General features: G+C 40.4%; 1 protein-coding gene across 1 annotated transcript in view; it reads right to left on the bottom strand.

The window, feature by feature from the left end:
• Nucleotides 1-22188, bottom strand: part of LOC144751990 (vomeronasal type-2 receptor 116-like) — a 135295-nt gene that overhangs the window by 58623 nt on the left and 54484 nt on the right. Inside the window, exons 3-4 of the mRNA XM_078639949.1 lie at nucleotides 8359-8442; nucleotides 6693-6816 (exon numbers count right to left, since the gene is read on the bottom strand). Of these exons, the coding sequence (XP_078496075.1) occupies nucleotides 6693-6816; nucleotides 8359-8442 (208 nt within the window). The remainder of the gene's footprint in view (nucleotides 1-6692; nucleotides 6817-8358; nucleotides 8443-22188) is intronic.

The following is a 22188-nucleotide window of genomic DNA, read 5'->3' as shown; positions in this document are numbered from 1 at the left end:
TCCTCTGTCATCGCATTTTAAAGCATCCAGAAGCCTGCATCCATGAACTACAGGTTTTATTGTCTGCGTGCCTTTTCCTCATCGGGGCTCCTTCCTAAAGGCACTACCTGAAGCAGACCAAGTATGTGAAGATCAGACCGTCCAGAGCTGAAGAGAACTTCAAGAGCTTCTCTAGACGTTGGTAAAGTGACATTTTGCAATTCCAGCTTTCCAGAAGAAGGACCTGGCTCAGGACCTTGCCCAGACCACTGAACATTAGGCACAAAAACTTCTGCAAGCACAGAGCGAAAACTAAATTTTATGCCAATCCCTCACTGCTTTTCCTGTAGTCTTGCCCGTTATTCCGGTGATCTAAGTAATCTGAAGGATTTCCTGGATTCCATGACCATGTTTTTCCATTTTTGCCTCGGCCAGCTTTTGCAAGATAGGGACATGGAAGGATATCACATTAGTGCCTTATCTGGGCCAGTACGTGGTTGGGCAACCATTTTAATAGACACCGACCCATGTTTGTCAAATTATTCAATTTTTTACTATCATTATACTGATGTTCCACGGATCCGGTCTCAAAACCTCTGCTGAAAGGCTCTCTGGGACATTAAACAAGGCAGACATGATGTTCATTGCGCAGTTCCATCAGTTAGGTTCTGAGACTACTTGGGTTGAACAAACCTTGATTACCCTTTTCACAGAAGTCTCAAAGAGGAGATTAAGGATGAATGTGTGAACTTGCCTCAACACGATACGACCCTTAAAAGAACGTAGAGCTGAACATTTTAGGGCACTGAAAAACAATGGTTATAAATATCTAATTGTGATGCATGCTATGGATTCCAACTCGCAGGGACATGTACCTAGTTTCAGATTTCATGCAATAGATCATGGAAAAAAAGCATCATGCATGGGGGTAATAGAGAATTACAACTTAGACAGTGTGAAGCTTCATGGATAATGAAACTGCGTGCTGTGGAACAGGGTTTAAATATAGATAATGAGATGCAGTACTTCTTAGGGGAATTGAACATTCCTCTTAGATGTGAAATTTGAAAATGAAAATATTGCCTATGTTTTAATAGTCATGTGTGAGAGTTCTTTTGAGTGCACATACAAGTCATATTCAAGGGTAGCTATGGAGAATATTCTGTTTAAAAAAAATGGTCTGCTTTAAATGTAATGTGTACTTAAGATCGGTATGTCTGTTGGAAATACGTACACACTGCTTACTAAGGATGTAATGCTCTACTGATTATTGTGCTATAAAGACCCTTGGTATTTTCTCCCACTCACATTTTACATATATGCTGGGTGTTCTCTGTTTTCTCTGTCTCACTATGGGTGATTGGAAATAGAACACACGTAACCAATGACACGGCCCACATTAGAAATGGTAGCCGTATTACAAGGGTAGGATACATTGATGGATGGTATCCGATGGTGAATCTGCCATTTTTCTAATTGATTATAATGCTGTTTCACCAGACTTTGATATAAATGCATGAGAACTTCTTTTAGTCTGGGTTAGTCGTGAAGAGTCACCACTTAACAATGGCTGTGACTCGGTATTAAATAAGGGAAGAGGGAACAGGGATTAGAGAATTATATAAATTGAATATTATTATGTTTTAGTGTACATGATGTTAAGGTATGTACTGTGGTTAATATTTTGGTCAGCACGAGCAGTGACTCTGAGATATGGGTTTCAAAATTCCAAGTTGGCTGCACATGGATTGCCTGTGTTTGTCTTTGTAATAGATGAGAGATAATGGCTTAGAGTAACTACTTCAAGATGGCCATGCATGGTTTGCATGTGTTTGTCTGTGCAATAGACGTTTGGTTACGTCAGATTTGGAGGACTATATTTTGGAACTCCAATATGGCTGCGGTAGCTCACAGAATATAGGCACAAGGAGTACTCTCCTGCATCTATTCGGACTAAACTGAGTACACAAGATGGGTTTTTAATTGTTTAAAAAGTACGATGGTGATGTGTGACAGATGTAATGACAATCAATTGTTGGGATGTTAAGGGATATGATTTTAGATTGAGGAGTAATGGCTTTTTATTTTTTAGGCAAACACAAGGAGATGATGGACAGATTTCTGACACTTTTTACACCCACCCCCAGTCACAGATCTGGGTTGAATCCATCTTCATTCTTTAGCTCACTTCACCACCCCAGTTCAGACATGGCCATATGCAAATCAGTCTTAACCCGGTGCCTCATGGGAGCAGTCCAGCCCGAACTGCCAAGCCAGGTCTTCCCTGGACCGGAAACAAGCATCCTGGGACCAGTTTCGGGCTAACAGCCTTCATCAGCCAGGCTAGCTTGAATCCAGCGGCAAAGTGAGCCAGGGACACACATCTGGGCATACACTGCCAACTTAGGGCGAACAAAGCAAACACCTTTTATTAAAAAGTGCATACGAGTGAATTTTAATGAATAGTACTTAATTGACTTTAATATGTAAAGTTTGTTAATGTTTTTCGAGTCCTATATTCTGTTTTTTTTTCTGGTAGTGTGGATAATGTGTTGCTGCATTTGTCAATTAAATGCAGTACGGGTATTTATACTGTTTATGTGTTTTTCTTGCGTAGCTTTATTCCCGTGATATTACGTGTTAGATGAAGTTGTATATTTAAAGTCCTTCCGGTGAGATAGAAGCTTGAATATATGCATTGGTGTGTATTTTGATGCATTAAATCATGATTTTGTGACCTAGGATAATTATAATTTCTGGCATCACTCGACCTAGGCATTAACTTGCCCTATTGAACTATTACTTATGGGGTGGAAGAATATCTATACACCGCCCAAGCAGGTTAATATTAACAGAAGTATATGTTTTTTCTATTAAGGGTGATTGAGAGCAAAGATGGTTTTATTATTGGATGATGAGAATGCACATTGGGTGATGCATGACTAGCATTGCAGCTCTATTACATCCCTTTACCTTTTGGTATGCACTATTGGTGACTTTTGATACTGTCTGGCTTTTTCTTTCCGTCTCACATAAAGTCCACATTTGTAAAGCGCACAATCACCCGTAAGGGTCTCTAGGCGCTGGGGGGCCGTCGGGAAGATTAAGCGAGCTATTGCCCAGAGTCACATGGTGCTGGGCTAACCTGCCGCCGGAGCCGGGGATCGAACCGTGGTCCCCAGATTCCAGCGTCAGTCGCCCTGGCCGCGGCGCCACACCTCTTCATACATTTTGGTATTTGATATCTTATGTTTTTCTTTTCACTATTTTGTGTGTACATTTGTATATACACTATTTGGGTGCATGTACGTTTGCATACAAACAATTTTATATTTTTTATTTTGTGCGCTGTATGTTGTTTCCTTTGTTAAACGTGCATGCATTGAATTATATTAGGATTTTGGGTGCACTTTTTGATTGGAATGGACACCTATTCTACTCTTTTTCATGTAGAAAAACAATTTTATGAGTTTGTTTATTTAATGCCCACAGCCCTGAGGAAGTTGGGCTGTACTACCAACCAATGAAACACATTTTGGCTGATTGGCTATTTGTTTCTTAAGTGGCTCTCAATCTGTTCAACATTGTGAACAAATTGACTTGGATTGCCTTCCTTTTGGAAAGAATTGTAAACAACATCTACACAAAATTGATGTGAAGATTTGGACCAAAATCTATGTGACTGAACGTGGATTAAAAGTGGACTATCAATTATATAAAATTGTATTGATATTTTTGAGTGCTCAGATTTGCAGTCTCCCTAACAGTGACTCGCAAAATCTATTTTGCGAATCATTTGCATCGCAAATTGTGTTTTGTAATGATGAGAAGTCCACAAGTGATGTAGTATTTAAGAGATGCTTTAAACCAAGAAGAGACCCCACCAGGAGCATCCATCATGGTGCTCAGCTCAGCCAACTGTAAACTCTCAGGCAGATCACCAACATTCTCAAAGGTGCATCACATGAACATGCTATTAGAGGCAGAGAAGGACAGCATAGAGAATACCAAGATACTACATGTTTGTACATGGCACCACATTTTTTTCAGTCACAAACTGGCTTATTTCTTGTTTGGAACCATAAAAAACAGTCGTGCATCAGGCCATTATTCACCCCGTGCCCACCAAATTGAATGTGTCCGTCTGTAGCGTAACTGGAGCTCATGTAAAGCACTATTATACCTTTGGGTCGAGTTTGCGCTATTTAAATTAATTTCTGCATTCCAAATTGACATTTAATTTTCCATGCTCACAAGTGAATTAAATGTGGCAGTCTAGTATTTGCCAATATGTACATGTTTTTGGGTTCAGAGCACATACATTGGGCACAGGACCACAGCACTCCAGTGGGCAGAGTCCAACCACCAACAATGCAACTGAGCAAAACCATTACGGTTCCATGAAAAATGATAATATTATATTAAATAATATCTTCTCACAATTGGTCAGGATTACAAAATATGATTTTCATCTGTTAGCATTGAACATATCATCTAGATTGCAGCTTCCAAATGAGAATTTTGATTTGACTCATATTGCAGACACCTAAAATGAAACCATAAAGAATATCATAGATGAGGTGCTCATGCAAGACTTGACTATGGAAATGCTCTACTCTCAGGCACTCACAAGTCACACATGGCTCTGAGACCAACAACAAGACCTATTACAGGAGTGTAACACTTCAGACACACCCACCATTGGCTTCCTATTGAAGTGAGACGCATATTCAAAATAACCGACATCACACACAAAGCCAGACACCTTGCTACCCCCAAATACGAGGCACAAAAATAAGTCAGATTCTTTGAAGCTATGAATCAATTTTATTGGGATCATGGTACAAAACACTAACAGCCAGATCTCAGTCATTTTTTTCTTCATCTCCCTAGAATCTGGAACCAGATGCCCCTTAAATTATGCACAAGTGTCTTTATTAAGTCATTCAAAAATTATATGAAACTCCTGGATGCTTTAACCCCTTCCATGCTCATGACGAGCTCAGCTCGTCATGTAACGTGGCTTTTAGAAAAAAGCCGCACAGGGCAAAAATAACCGCCGCATGCATGCGGTTAAAGAATTTTTATATCTCACATTAATTTTATGATATTGCCCGCCTCACTTTAACTATTAGCATAAGGCTTTTTTAACCAATTTGTTTTAAATCTGAAAAATATTTTTTTTTTATGCGGATGCATATTTCATGTTGTGCAATCAAATTTAATTTTATATGTAATGTTGCTGTCTGTGTAAAAAGAGATGTTACTCCCTTGGGTCTGATAAACACCATATAACACACATTACTTTAACATGACTAAATAAGTGAATACATATGATATTTAAGTTTGTGGCAAAGTTCTGAGATTGGTGTATGCACAGCTACTATTTCATACGATCCTTTCGAGAGCAGTATCCTAAATCATTGATACAAAGCTTCCTTATTAGGTATTTGATAGCTTTTCTATAGTATATGACATTCATGGCACTCCTTATACTGTATGACCGATGATGGAATAAATGTAAATGTATTTGAGCTTGTAAAGCGCACTGCTACCCGTCCGTAGGTTTCCTGGCGCTGTATAACTCTGGGGAACCCGTCCTGCTTTCCCTGTGGGATGGTCCCTGCTGGGAGTCCCCAAGGTGGAACAAGGCATCCCCGGAATTGATGGGGCCGTTGTGGAGATTAGGCAAGCTAATGCCCAGAGTTGCCGAGTGGAACCCCTGATTAGAGTAAGCACCGAAGCGAGAATTATCGAGTCCGCTGACCAAGGTCCACGACCCTGCCGCGTCGGGAATTGAACCCTGGTCCGGGCTGACATCTGCTCCCAGGTCTGCCGCCTCAACCAGTGAGCCACACTACTCCACAAGGGATGCAACACACAGGGGCATATTTTTGAAGGGGTTGCAATGTGGTGGAAGAGCGCCGCAAGCCCAAAATGAGATTTCAAGAAGCCACGATAGGTCACCCTGAGTGGCCCTGAGTGGTTCGTAAATCTTTAGTAAAGCAACGCAGCACACATCTCTGGTTTGCCCTGCTCTGACACGGTTACTTAGTTGTTCCCTCGCAATATTCATGGATTTTGAGGCAATCCCAGGCTTGCCAGAAATGGTAGACCTGGGAGTGCTCAAAAAACCTACCCCTCCCAAGGTGAGAGTAATGAGGAGAAATGTCTTTATTTCTCCTTCTTATTTCTTCTTTCTACGTGTATTCTGCAGCACAAATAGAAAAAGGAAACAGCCTCGTGTGCTTTTGTGTAGGAAGGTGCCCCTTCCTGTACATAAACAATCCTACCTGCAACAGAGGCACCCTTACACCATGCTGCAAGGGTTCCCGTGCTGGATCCAGGCAGTCCACTGTGCACTGGCACTGGGAAAAGGACAGGAGGTAAATACGGTGCATTCTTGCCCTTTCTCTGGGATACAGGGTTGCAAGAGAACTTTCTGCACTGTACCACTCTGCCATAAATATGGCCAACAATGGTAAGTTACTCACTGTAGTCTACTTACTCTCATATGAGGCTAGAGAGGTAACTGCATCCCTTGGTTAAATGGATAAGAACTCCATGACAAGAGGACATTTTGAACATGTTCTTTAGGTGTTCTGGCTAATACTTCCAAAGATACCTCCATGAACCTGCTTGAGTCTTGAAATCAATAGATCTGCAGTCCGTGTTCTTGCGACATATGCGCTTCAGAGTCAAAGGATGCTCACCGGTCTCATTTGAAATCTCACCAGCAGAGCAGGGAACACAGTCAAAGCAGCAGTTAGGCTGGCCTGTCCTCGGTGACTGTCTGTACCCAGGGAGGCAGCTCACACTGCAGAAGGAACTGGGAGCCTGGGGAAAGGAACAGATACAGAGTGAGGAGCTAAAAACATAACTCACATGATGAAAAATTATTCACATATGGCTCAGGGATACAAACGGATACTATAGGGTAGTGAGCCATGCTGTACCCCATTGTATCACTTCTACCAAATCATAAGCAAAGGATAGGTAAGAGGGGAGGGAAATGAGATATTTTCTACACATAGATACTTTTTTCCGAGTGTAATATTACACATACTAATGCACCGTACATTCTTTTTTCAAACGGGCTTACACTCAGAGTGAAAGTGAGTCCATTTGAGAGTACACACTGGGATCCAGTAATGGTTGTTTTATAGTGGCAAGCTTCTTCATCGGGTCTCAGCCTGGTCCCTATAAACCAGGATGGAAACAGCCATATTCCATATCCCAGGTAAAGTTTTTCCTACTGGGGTCTTGTAATTGGTAAAATTACCTTTGGATCCACAGGTATTCCTTTAATGAAAGGAGTCAGTGATAGAGATAAAAACTGTAATTGGCTATCTGTAGGGTGTAGTGACCCTACACCTTAGTATTGTAGACAAGTGTACGCCTATTTCTACAAGCTACCTAAGGTCACAGGCTTTCTACAAGACTTGAATTAGTGCCCTGGGATTTTATTGTTGCTAGACAATCTTTTTTCCTTTCACTATTATGCCTGGACATATAAAACACAACATGAAACAGGCATCTTCTTTTTCTTGAACATGAGCCAATGCTGTGGGAATGTAATGCTATTCTCAGTAACTTTTCATTTCATTTGATTGCAAAGTCACAACACAGCACGCCAGCATGCACTTTAATGTATTGTTGTATCCATGAAGGATTGTACAAGCATCAGAATGTTGTAACATAGACAACCATAAGGTGATGTCACTGTCTGTTATTTCACGGCAAAAAGCACAAAACACAGTGGTTAGTGTTCATTGAGATTTGTTATTGGTATATGTAGGAATCTGGCTCTCAATATAGTGTCCTAAAACAAAGTACACTGTGCATAGAGTCCAGTGGATCCCTCACTAGTACATAGAGGTTAAAGTAGTTGACAATAACGCTAGCAGTTAGGCTTAACAGAGGGTAGTGCTAATCATCACAGGCAATAAGAGATAGATTATCAAGAATAAATCAAAGACCAATTTATAAAAATAGTGTTGAATTGTATGTGTTTTTAAGACCCATAATTTTGATCTACAGCAAGTACTTTAGGAACTCAGAAATTACGCACCAATGAAATCAATGGGAGAAATATTAATAATGCATATAAAATCAGGCAATGCTTTCACAAAGTTCACCTTCGCGTTTCGCGTCAACAGGAGTACCAGGTCTAAATTACTAGCAGCAGAAGATCAGGAGCATCCCGGATTCAGCCGTGAGCAGTGTCTTGAAGGTGTTGGCAGCTGGTGCACTATAACGAGGTGGGCCTCTTGGAAAGAGACTGCACAGGAGGATTTAAAGGTAAGTCCGATGGGTCCCACTATAGGGAGGAGGTCACAAGGGCAGCAGAACCATGGGAGCACAGCTGTTGATCATTACCTGGACCAGTGGGGCCAGGTGCAGAGCGGGTATGTCCTCCAGGTATTGTGCATCGAAAAAGTCCTCGCTGTCAGAATCAGGCATCTTGGAAAGGTGAATACAGGACAGCTGGGTCACTCATGATGTGAGTCTCAGAGGTCTTGTTGTCCCTTGATGATGGACTTGCTTCTGGGGTAGTTGGTGTCCAGAACCGACTCTTTGTCTCACTGTTTGCTGTAGGGGGTTTGGTACCCCGTGAATCGGTATGGTAAAGCTCTGATAGTTCCTAGTTTCTCCATACTTAGTGGGGAGACAGGGCTTGACCCTTAGGAGCTGATGTACCTCTTTTCATGTGGGTGCTGCATCGAAGTTATCAAGGAACAGCATGACGACAAACCAGACTCAGTGGGATCGGTGCCTGTGGTGTACAGGGGAGTAACTTCTTCACTCCAAGGAAGGTTCTTGGTGATTTCTCAAAATCTGGATGAGCTCCAGGGCTCTTGATGTCTTTGCAGGTTCAGGATGACACAGCACACCATGATTGTCAAGTCCTTGAAGCAGCAGGCAGAGTTTGGTGATAATATTTTCTTCAGCAGGGCTTCAGTTCTCAAGCAGTGAGTTTTCTTTGTCCATTTCTTCTTCTTGTCCATCGAAGTTTCCGGGTCAAGGGATGCCACCTAAATGCTAGATTTAGAGGCATTAAATGGAGTGTCGGGTAGTAGCCAATAAACTACCTAACCTTAGGATGTTTAAACCTTCTAAGTAACCACTTCCTGTGTGAAGGGGCTCTACCTAGCCCCGAAAGGTTGCTTTTCCACCATCTCAAGATGGTGGATTTTGAGGACAAGGATTAACATTGCCTGCCACACCTGAGGGTGGTGCTGGCTGAATATGGATACTCTCCCTCATCGAACTAACGTTCCTGCTTGTCTTTCCACCAAATGTGGAGCAAGACAGGGGGGTTGACATTCTACACTATCTGGGGAAGCCTAGGCTGTACTTCAAAGGCGGCAATGCCTTTGAAGTTTCCCTCTCTGGAAGGCCATTCTGGCCTGGAGGAGATGTGAAGCACCTCCACTCAGAGCAGGCTTTGTTTCTGGATTTGGAGAGCTCAGGCTCTAACCCTGTGAGGTCAGAAACATACCTGGTGGGGGCAGGCTGGCTATGAAGAGTCAGAGACCACACCTTTGCTTAGTAGGTTTCCAGGGGGCTTCTAATTGGTCTCCTGGATGAATTTATTAATAACTCCCACACTGGCATCAGTGAGGATTTATTAAGATACGATGTTTGGTACCAAACATCTTAGGGAACAGTGAGTCCATAATGGAACAAGGAAAATCATAATGCCAAGTAGCCAACCCATGTACTCTCTGTGACGTCCCTGTGCACTTACAATATCCACAAATGGCTCAGATATTGCAGGGTCATATCTACTCATGCAGATATGACCTCACATGGGAAAAAGTGCACCCTGCCTTAGGGCTGTAAGGTCTGCAGCAGGGTTGAATGACCTATATCTCATGCAGTGTGTGAGGGCATGGCACACAGGCATATGTGGCATGTTGACTCTTTGGTTTTCTCTGCACCAAGACAATCTACCTGCAACCCTCACTACCCATGCCCTAAGTACAAGGGTTACCACTTACTACAAACTTACAGGGGACAAAGAATAAAGCACAGGTGCACCACATCACAGTATACAGTTCAGTGTAAAACAATTATTAAGTTCATAATGGGAAAGAAGTTCAGCAGTTTCATTATTCCATTTTCTTATTAGGTAGCACAACACAAAGTACAGCCAACGCATTTCGTCCAAATACAGGACTTCTTCAGGGCACTTATATTATGAGTTCAGATTGCCTCCAAACGTAAGGGGATAAGTCAAGTGCACAGCTCAGAGGGAAGAATCCTGGTCCAAAAGGATATATAAGAATGATGTGGAGGTTATCCAAAGTAATGCCACGACTGATCCCGCCGGGTATAATATGCAACCCCTAAGTATGATGTCCACAGGCAACACCGTCTTCAGGGCTGCTTAATACGCATTCAACGAACAAATTTCAGGTAACAGTGCTTCAAAAGTCACCTTCAATTTCTATTGCCACTTATATTTGTGTAAGTAGATTTCAGTGGACCTACATTCTATATTTATGCTGACGGTATTTTCATTAAACAACAACTTCTCTCAATGAAAGTATCGATACAGCAACAGCAGTGAAGCAGCGATATAATAGTACTTCCTGGGAAGCGTCCGGGACCGTCGTGGACACGACAGTCTAGGTGTCTGACTTACAGGGGTGGCTGAAGATGTGCCATTTTTGGTACAGTTTTGAGAAAGATCTGGCACCATTAAATACCACATGTAGATGGGAACATTGAGCAAATCAGAACACAACATGCATACCACACATAGTGATCACACACTCCTCACACCTGACATCTAGAGACACACAGACTGGTACACACCAGCTTTCCCTAAGGTCAAGAGGCATCTGTGTCCTTATCAGATTCCCATACTTCATTATGGCCACCTGGTGGGGATAAAGTTTCCTTGAATCCTGAGGGTCCCTGGGGTCCAACTAGCCCACCAGGTACCTCCAGCAAGCACCACAGGGCTGCGTTGCAGAGAGGTGGTCCAGCCCATGTCCCTTTTTATACCTCTCTGCAACGCAGCTCTGTGGCGCTTACTGGAGGTACCTCGTGGGCTCGTTGGACCCCAGGGACCCTCAGGATTCAAGAGGACTTCATCCCCCAACTTAAAACGTACCACCAGGTGCATTTGCACAGTGGTGAAGGGAGGGGGCGGGTGGGGCCTGATGTGACATGTATGAAAGCACGCTCTGTGGCGCTTTTTAAGTTGGGAAATTAATTCCCTTTTAATCCTGAGGGCCCCTGGGGGCCAACTAGCCCACCAGGTGCTTCCAGGAAGCACCTGGTGAGCTGTGTTGCAGAGAGGTGCTCCAAGTCATGCCCCTTTTTACACCTCTCTGCAATGCAGCTCTGTGGTGCTTACTGGAGGTACTAAAACAAGTCAAGCATTCAGTGAATCCAAGAAGTCAGTACACCACATACTCCATACCCACCCCAGAAAGATCACCACAACAACAAGGACTACTGACACACCATTACGGAATACTGAAGCCTTTGCTTACACAGAAGAAAACCTCATGGCATCCATAATATTTTGACCGGGAATCTGTACTACAGTTTGTCATCCAGGTGCCTGCAGGGGACTGGGGCCCCAGTGCTGTTGATCCCTCAGGTAGGAGTTGGCTGACCACGCCACTGGGGAAAAAACAGTCTGGTAAGGGAGCAGGGCAGGCCCCCAGCTGGTGCGTAAAAACAGGCACCCAGGAATGCTCTCCCTAGTCCAACTTTGGGTGGGCTCTGTATGTCTCAACCATGTCAGGGTTTACTACCAAATGTAGGCTCTACTTTAGTTCCAACCACCTCTGGTACCCTTTGTTAAAATGAGCAAAACCCGAAACCACAGGTAAACTCCCACACAAAGTAGCCTAAAACAGCCTAAAGATTCTCAACTCTTCCGGAAGAAGGGCGCAAACCAGTAACTCAACCTAATAATAGAAAAACCTCATTCCACGACACTTGCAGAGAACCAAGGCATGTGCATGTGTCAACAGATGGGCTAGTTGGACCCCAGGGACCCTTAGCATTCAAGGAGATGAAATCCCCTAAATTACAACACGCCAGGGGGGCGTATTTGCAGAGTGGTGGAGAAAGCGGCAATGGCCTTTGTCTAAATCTCACCAATACCACTGCGTGGGGCTTACTGGAGGTAAAAGGTAGGCTAGTTGTCCCCTAAAGGACCCCCAGCAGGGAAGGGGACTTCAATCCCCATCCAAGAGCATGCCAGGGAGTGCGTTTGTAGAGTGGTGGGCACAGTGGGCGTGGCCTGGTACGAGTACTTACCAGTGCTGCTGTGTGGGACTGACTGGAGGTAATTGTTTGAGAAGTTGGCCCCCAAGGATGTCCTTGGGGCCAACTGCCCCTCTTGCTACCTCCAGTAAGTCCCACACAGTCGAATTGCTAAGACGTCGTTGGAGGCCATGGCCCCCTTTCTCTACCACTCTACAAACGTGCCTTGTGGCAGACTATGGGATGGGGGATGAAGTCCACTTTAGTCCTAAGGGAGTTTGGGGGCCAAGAATCCCTCCTGGTACCTCCTGTAAGTCCTGTGCAGTGGAATTCCTGAGCGTTAGTTGGACACCCAGCACCCTTTCTCCACAACTCTGCAAATGTGACTACTAGTTAAAGTTGCATATTTATGCACCTCTGACTTAGAGGTAGTTTTAATCCACCTGCCCTATTATGTACTAGGGCCTTACATAGGAGGTCATGCTAATCACAGGGGTACCCCAATGCATAGTGTTCCCTAGTGTATGTAGGTGTTTTCACTATATTCTAAGTGTCTTTAACATAGCACTGGCTCTAGGCCTGGTTAGTCAGAGTCAGTTACCGCCAGTACCCGTCTGAAAGAGTTGGGAGCACAGGATGATTTTGCAACAAGGCCTCTTTCTGATCCTGTGTTGGTTCTTTCTGCACATGCCTTGCTTCTTCCTGTACTTTTCTTTGTCTTTGTGGACTTCTGTTGCTGTATTTCTTTTACTTCTTTATCTGTGTTTTATCTTCTTTCTTCACGTGTCCTACCTCTATAGGCATAATTAGAAACTAGCATTTAAAAAACCTTTGAATTTAACTTAAAAAAACATAGGTTTCAGGCACATTATAGTTAAAAATTAGAATTTTAAAAAACCTTGAAATTCACTGAAAAAAACACAGGTTTCAGGCACGTTATAGTTAGAAATTAGCAGTTAAAAAACCTTGGAAATTCACTGAAAAAAAGCATAGGTTATAGAGAAAGTTATAGTTAGTTGGACATTTCACTTGTATAAAACCAGAGAATTTCCCCTGTTATAATCAGTTTAGCTAACTATAACTCACGCCCCCCCCAATGCACTGCTGATAACTTCACATATTACATCACTCATGGCAGGGTCAGTGACATCACTCATGACATCAAAGACGACATCTCAAATGACATCGCTGATGACATCACTGATGACATCATCCACGTGACAATCTGATACACCTCATCACATACTAGTATAATCTTTCATTGCTCACTGTAAAATACAGAGTACCATATTTGAAACCATTGACACACACATAGCAGTTACTACATACACACTCACTGATTTCTAAGTCTATACACACAACTGCCCTATCGCCCACAGAATCACTTATACATGCAGTCACTGATCAATAGAACACTGGGAGAGGTGTGGCGCCGCGGCCAGGGTGACTGACGCTGGAATCTGGGGACCACGGTTCGATCCCCAGCTCCGGCGGCAGGTTAGCCCAGCACCATGTGACTCTGGGCAATAGCTCGCTTAATCTTCCCGACGGCCCCCAGCGCCTAGATACCCTTACGGGTGATTGTGCCCTTTACAAATGTGGACTTTACTATCAAATGTACTTATACACCTATATAGATATTGACACATCAGCAGTCATCCTAGTCAGTTATGCAGTGATCCTACTCACTCATGAAAAGAATTAATCACACTTACATTTACTCACATATACAGTTGTGCCTCGCTACACCACCTCTAAGGTGGCACAGCATTCACATGTATCTCCAGATTTACGATTTCTCGTAAATCTTGAGATGTGTCTTGTTCCATGGGTGTTGTGTGGGTACATACATGGCAACATCCATGGAATGCCCCTTCAACGCAAAGTGCTGCACTTGAATAGGGCGTATTTTCAAGAAGAGGAAAAGCCACGCAGGGCGGCTTTTCCTCTCCTTATAAATATGGAAGACTCCACAGTGACATCATTATGTCACAAAAAGTGACGTTCAGGTGGCGCAGGGGGTGTGTAAATCTGCCCCATAAGTGCTTACGTATTGGCAGAGTGATAGAATAAGAACATAGTGCTGGAAAGATGATTGGCGAAGTGCATGAGACTGTTAGGAGGTATGCTAGGCAGCATGAGTACTACTTCAGTATTTAGTGGAGTGTACCAATACTATGTATGTGCTTAGAGGTTTGTAGGGATGGTGCAGAGGATATTGTACATGTACTTGTGTTAGTGTCTAGTTCATTCTATAAGAACATGACTAGTAATTGGAATGATGACAGTGCTGCAAACAGAGTGCACAGTTAATTTATAAGAGCTTAGCTATTGGCGGAGTAATAGGATAAGTAGATAGTGGTAGATAAGACATTAAAGAAGTACATCAGACAGACTTGACGATTCCTAGACTGCATAGGTACTAACTGGGTATTTCGAAGAGTGTATCAATAGTATATAGCTAGTTAGAGGTCTGTATTGGTAGTGCACAAAACATTGTAGCTGTAGTTGTGTTACTAGCTAGGCCATTCCATAAGTTCATGACTAGTAACTAGAATAATCACAGTGCTGCAAACAGAGTGTATAGTAAATTTTTAATGGCTTAGGTATTGGCAGTGTGATAGGATAAGTAGGTAGTCCTGGATGACTAACTTGAAAAGTGCATGAGACTGACAGGAAGATTTCTACACTGCATAGGTACTAAGTGGGTATTTACACGAGTGTATCAATAATATGTAGCTAGTTAGAAGTCTGCACGCATAGTGCACCAAATATTGTAGCTTTACTAGTGTTACTAGCTAGCCCATTCCTTAACTACATGACTCGTAACTGGAATGATTACAGTGCTGCAAACAGAGTTTTTATTCAATTTATAAGAGGTTAGGTATTGGTGGAATAATAAGATAAGTAGATAGTCCTGGACAGGTTATTGGAGAAGTGCATGAGATTGACTGGAAGATTTTTAGGGTGCGTAGGTACTACTTGGGTATTTAGTGCAGTGTAGCAATAGTATATTTGGAGTTAGACATCTACATACATTCCGCACAGAATATTGTAGGTATATTTGGCTTAGTAGCTTGGCCGTTCCATAACTACATGACTAGAACGTGGAATAATTACAGTGCTACAAACAGGGTGTCTGGTGAATTTATAAGTGTGCAGATCTTGTTAAAGTGATTCTATAAGTACATAGTGCTGGATGGGTGATTAGAGAAGTACATGTAACTGAGAAGAGAATTCCCAGGCAGCATGGGTAGTATTTTATAATTTACTAGATTGTCCCAATAGTATGTATGTGGTTAAATAGTGTGTAGAATGTTGTGTGTATACTTCTCTTAATACCTAGGACATTCCATAAGTACATGACTCATGACTGGAACGATTAAAGTGCTGCAAACAGACTGCAAGGTGATTTTATAAGTGCTTAGGTATTGGTGGAGTAATAGGACAAGCAGATAGTGCTGGATAGGTGATTGGAAAAATACATGGGCAGACAGGAGGATTATTAGGCTGCATGGGTAGTAACTTAGTAAGTAGCTGGTTAAAAGTGTATATAGATACTTCACAGCTGAATGTAGTTGTGCATGGATAGTGTTTGGATTACTTAAACTTACCTTTACAGTAGTGGATATCAAAATATTCTAAACATTTTTCAAGTTGATTTTTATAAAAAAAAATGTTTTTAATTTTGAACTTTAGAATTGTGATCGGTAAAAGAGAAGAGAAAATGCAGTTATAATGTATAATATTATACATTTTAAACACATCATCTTTTAAACATAATATAAAATATTTCGTTTGCTTTTTTGTTGTTCCCAGAATATATTGAAATTCACTATAAATAGTAATTTCAATGTTACTCATCACATAACAGCGGGCAAAAAAAAAAAAACAATCAAGAAGATTGTTTCAAAAACCCAAATCTGTGTCAAAAATATTTGCAATATAGTCAACTATCTCTGCACATTCCATAAAAACAACTTCCTCAATAACAAAATGTATAATACAAATCACACATATGTAAAATGCTTCCTTCAAAGAGAATTTTTTTACTACAATATGAAAGGACCGAAACAATAAATCAATCAAAAATTCTTTATAATTTCCATATACTCTAAATAATATTCTTTTAAAAATATGCTGCCAGAATATCCAAGAAAAAGTGATTAATTGATATAAATATCTTTCCCCTAGGCCAAATGATATTCCAGAAATCCTTTATACTGAAATTGTCCAATAGTAATTGTATTAATACATTTTGACAAATTCCCAATAGGACTAATTATGTTCTTAGAACTTTGGCTTTAAAAATATTAGGTAGGAATTTGGTAATTCCTTAGGCAAATGATGTCTAAAAACCAAAGGAGCTTCATTTCAATATGTCCATCCTTTATTGAATTTTAAATAGACAGTGTAATGTCCAGTTGTTATAGAAGGACCATTATGAAATATAATTGCTACTGCTACAAAAGTTCTTCCTGATATTGTTAGTTGACTTGATACATAATCTTTATCAAAGTTTCAATTGTCCTTCCATCAGCTGTACAATGTTGTATCAATAAAATTATATATTGTCCAAATCTTTGTATAAATACTGTTGATAACATTTCTGATTTACATTGGGTACACTCCATGTTTTGATTTGCTGCGTTAACTAGTTTGTTGAAGGACACTGTTTTATAGTCTGGTATTGTTAAATATATCAATCTTTCATTGTCTATGTTAGTGGTAGATGTAAACGTACAATTTTCACATTCATGTTTCCATTTATAACAAAGTCCATAGAGATTTTTAATTTCTATTCCTTCATTTTCCAATACTGTAAGCATATACATTAGAAATTCCTGAGCATTTTGTTGGACATTCTGCGTACATTGAATAGAACCAGAACATATATCCAGAAGATTTCGAATATCAGAAACACTTTGTATTTCACTTTTATCAGTTCTCGATTTTTCATAAATATAATGCAACAAACAAAATCTCTATTATCCATAATTTGCTGTTGCAGAATTTCTAGAAAAAAAACACCATTGACCACTACATTAGCATACCAGTTGATACCTCAACTATTTTCTAACTGATATCCTACAATCTCTTCAATAGTGGCCTGTTTCTTTTTGCTTGCAATCTCAACATTATCTTGATTTTTTTTCTTCTCTTTAACTGCACTACAGATATTCACATATATTCTTTTTCGACCTACTACACACTTTGCACATACAGGATATTCACCTAAATTCGGAGCATACAATCTTCCTAACCGATTATACTATCTTACACAATTTGCATCTGCACTAATCTTTCTCTCATCAAAATCAATTCCATGCAATCCAGATAAAGTTCTGACTCGGGACAAAGCAATATATGCCATACCCTCTTTAAATAAAGTACTTCCAATGTTTACCAAAGCACTGCCTACACTTAAACCGTGAAATTTATGAATAGTCACTGCATATGCCAGAGAAAGCGGAAACTGTTTTCTATGAAAATTAAAATATTTAACAAGCAAAAAACAAACCGAACAATGACTGATTTGTTTTATTTCTTCAATATGATCAAAATAGATTTTTAAAAATTCAATTCCATCTCTAGTTTGATAATTAACAAAATCAACAACGTTTCCCATTGCTCCATGTACTAATATTTTTTCCACATCCAAATTACGCCATAAAATTACCCAACAATTTACACATAGATATAAATTCTTTTCTAAACCAGCAGTTTTAGATATAGATTTTTCCAAAGAATCCAATTTTGTTTTTAATTTTTCCATTACAATAATAGTGATTCCTTCATGCTCTACAGGTAGCATTAGTAAACAATGTAATGTTATTCCTTTAATGTTGTGTGCTGCCAATCCAGTTGGAGCAGTTACAACACAAGACAAATGTGAGTCAGTTGTTTTCTGTAGATAACTTGTCAAAACTTTAATTAAGAAACATTTTCCTATACCTGATTGACACTGACATACATTCGGATATGTTGCAATGATGTTAATGTGCATTCTTTATTTCACGAAGAACACCATGTTCAATCTGTGTTCTCAATTGCTGATATATTTCTTTTTGTTCAATATTTAATTTTTCTTCCATGTTTTCTGAGTCCATAATATATTTTTGAGCTTGATGCATTGCTGTTTCCACTTCATTCATGGCGAATGCCGCTTCATTTTCAAGAATTAGTTGTCCTAGTGGATCTTCACTCAGTGGAGCAGAACTTTTACTGTCTTGAAAACTGTCTCTAGCAATCTCAGCTGTAATAGTAGCTTCCTGATCAATTTCTTCAATCAACATTTTGAAATAATTTGCAAAAGCTGTGCATTAAATGCTATCTTTACAAGCATTGAAAGAATCTTCATAGCACTGAAAATGGCCAAGTAATTCTAATTCTGTACGCCAAGGCTTGAAGAGCTGCAAAAGTGCTAAATAACAAAATTCTCTTCTATCAGGAGTATGACAACTCAATTGTCTGTGATTAATCATATTTCCGTTGCTTCGTTTCACCAAACATCCTTCTGAACCAATCACTGTACATTTTCCTTTATTTATATTTTCTGTAATATTCCTCTTAAAATTGTAATATTGCAGCACTTCAGAGAGACAAGTGTTTTCAAGGTGACGACTTATAATTGGATAGTATGTGTCCAACATATTTGTTTTAACAATATCTGTACTTTCCGGTTAACTTTCTGCTAAATATTTGAATTCTTGTATAGATTTAAGTTCTTGATTTCATGTTGCAGCAAGACCTAGAGTCACCCAAATGATTCTTCTAGACTTTTAGTATAAATTTGCAGGTGACAACCGATCCAAGCATTTGTACGCTCCAATTTCTCGATGGGATAATATCTTCAAACTGAAACTGTACACATTCTTACTAAGACTCTTCTCATGGGAAATTTCTTCCCACATTTCTTTCAACTCCGTCTGTTCTGATTTTATTATGTAAGATGTCACATACCGGGCAACAGCAATGGAATTATCTGCAGCATATTGGATATCCATATTAGAATTCCACATTGAGAGAATAACTGGATTATGATCATTGATATACTTTGATTCTTCAGTTCAAATTATATGTACTTTCAGGAGATTTTCCAGTGATGGTATGTCTCACAGCTGACATGAAACCGTTTACTCTTCCTTTGGATATTACAGGACGTGGAAATCCAAAACGACATATGGTATAAAACTTTTTATTAGACTTATAATTTAGTCGACAGTATTTGCCACATCAATTACTTTGGAATCGTAATACCTGTTGCCTTATGGTGTATTTTTCTGTTCTTTTTGGTAGAGCACATGTGACATAATCTTCAATAAAAGATAAAACAGTGTCATCCATATCAGTTCCAAATTTGGATGCATCCTTGATCCATAAAAGCATGTGTATATGAGGAGCACCTCTAGCTTGCTACTCCTTTCTCCAAAATAAATCAATAACTTTTCCAAGAGGAGGATTCTTTTTATTGCAGATAAAAGACATCATAGCTTCAAACCTATGTTTAAAATATCTGCATACATTTACATGATCCAAAGAGCACAATTCACCAGGTGTCTTGTATTCAATATTTTTTGTATTTGAATTTGCTTCTTGAAAAAATTCAAGTGAATCATCCTAAGCGTATTCAGCACAGCTTAGGTTAACAAACCAGGTAGGAGTTCCTAAGTTCCTTAGCATGCATTTAAGTTCTCCATGACGATGATACCAATACTCATTAGTAATACGCTGATATGCCATCAAATTAATCAGTTGAAAATCTAAATGATCGTCTCTCTGATGTACTTCATCCATAAATTCCTTTGCAGAAACATTTTGAAGATGTACTCCTGTTTTCAATATGTGGTTGACTGCATATGAAAGTCCAGACAAGTCACTCTCAAACAAAAGATGAAATATATATGGGATACATTGTTGAAATCTTGGATCTTCTGCATACAATCTTGTTGTCCGATATTCAGATGCAGGAATCTGCACAGGTCGTTCATCATACTGTCCTCCTTTTCCTGTTGGGACAGCTGCGGAAAACAACAAAGTTCCAAACTTTTTTCCCATACACTCATGGAAGTCCCCTTTGCTTTCTTCATTTGAATAATTCAATAGTATTCCCCATAACGTCTTTCAAATAAAGTGGATGTACACTATAATGTTCATAAATTTCTTCACTTTTGGACATGTCCACTTTTTTAATTTGACCACTTGACGTTTCACTATCATCTCCTAAAAGTATTTCTTCTTCTTCCACATACACATTTTAGTAGTATTCATTATTTTTTATCAGATACAATGTTGCCTTTTAAACTTTCCTGACATCCAACAATTCCTGCCAGATTTTCTTACTCTTAGTAGGAACACCATTAACTAGAATAACTAGTGGTTCACTGCCTACAATCTTTACACCAATAGTTTCAATATCTTTCTTTAAATCTAGAGGTAAATACACAACTCTTTGTTTTAATCCTCTCTGTAAATCTGTAGGAGTCAACTTACCGGTTTTATGCTCCATATGAACAATAGTCTGAAATGAGTGCACACATTGACAAAGTTTGCAAAGTTTCAGTAACTTTGCAGTTCGCGTAGAGCACAAAGTTGCTGAATACTATGCAATCTACAGCATAGTTCTATGTTTTTTCTTCCTCTCACGGTCAATATGCCTTCTCGCAGGTGAGGTAACAACTTACCATGATTCTGCGCTCACTGGCTCGATTTTCTATCCGTTTACGTGTGCCCCGAGGTTTAGATCCCGCGAGACTGTGCGAATGTGAACACGTCATTTGGACGCGCTATCTTCCTTCCGGTGGCAGTGTTGGTAAGATCAGGTTCCCAAACATGCAGAAACTACAATCTGACAATCTGAAGAAGAATTTCTCTCGAGCACGATAAAACCTTCTAGAAAATTATAATTTTGCTCAGTAAAACTCCTCAGATTGTAATTTGGCTGTAGTCTTTTGTGCAAAGAGTCCTTTTTTTTACTCTTTTTTTCAAGAGTCTCCAACTTCCTGTTCCTGTCCAGCAGGCTCCTCCCAGTGCTTTGTCCATGTGCTGTTCACTTTCATTTGGATTTGGAACTGGAAGGACAACTTTTTGTGTCTGTCTGCTGCATCACATCATTGGATTTGATTTATTTGAGGACTTTTGGATTTGAGATTTCATTTTATAAGTAAGTTTGAGAATTGGTGTACATGTTTTTTTGATTAGGGCTTTTTTACCTACAGTTTTCTGGGCTTTTCATCGTTTTTAAAAATTATTGTTGTGGGTGGCGTGTACTTTCAGTAGGGGCCTAGTTAATTTTATTTGAAATTTCAGCCAGTAGCCCCAGAGGTAGCCATGGGTCCAACCATGTTTCTGTGGTGTCTGTTGAATTTAAACATCATGTAGGGCATGGATGGCATAGGATTGAATTGCTGAATGTGGTTGTGGTGTGTTGGGATGTTACACTGTCTCTTTAATGCTGTTTCACGAGCGTGCTCGTGATGTATGCTGTGCTGGTGGTTGTGGAACTCCTGGGACGGCAGTTGCTGCCGAGAGAGCTGGTGTCTGGACCTGAATAAAGGAAGTCCACTTTGATCCTGTGTGGCTTGTCTTCCTTTCATGGTGTATTTCCCTGTTTGGGTGTGTGTGTTAAATACCTTTGTTGGATGTGTTTGTACTTGATGTGTAACTTTCCAATCCTTTAGCAGGCCTCCTTTGTCTGGTCATATACAGGCCTGCTTCAGTTCAATATTTCCATGGCCTGTTGTGACTGTGAGTGACCATGTGGCTTGGGGCCATTTTGTGGTGATAGTTTAGTAGTGTGCTTCTTTTTCCATATGGTCCTACATGTCCTTTCTTTGTTCCCTTTGGCTTATGCTTGTTGTTGTTGTGGCCCGGCCATGTGGGTGGCAGCCATTTTGTGAAGAAACGCAGTGTGCTTTGGCACAGGCTTGCATTGGCTGTCTTCCATTTCTTTTTGTTGTGGGTGGCTAGCGGCCA

Source organism: Lissotriton helveticus, chromosome 4_2, assembly GCF_964261635.1.
Source record: "Lissotriton helveticus chromosome 4_2, aLisHel1.1, whole genome shotgun sequence".
In the NCBI taxonomy this organism is placed as follows: Eukaryota; Metazoa; Chordata; class Amphibia; order Caudata; family Salamandridae; genus Lissotriton; species Lissotriton helveticus.
This window is presented reverse-complemented; position numbering and strand designations above follow the sequence as displayed.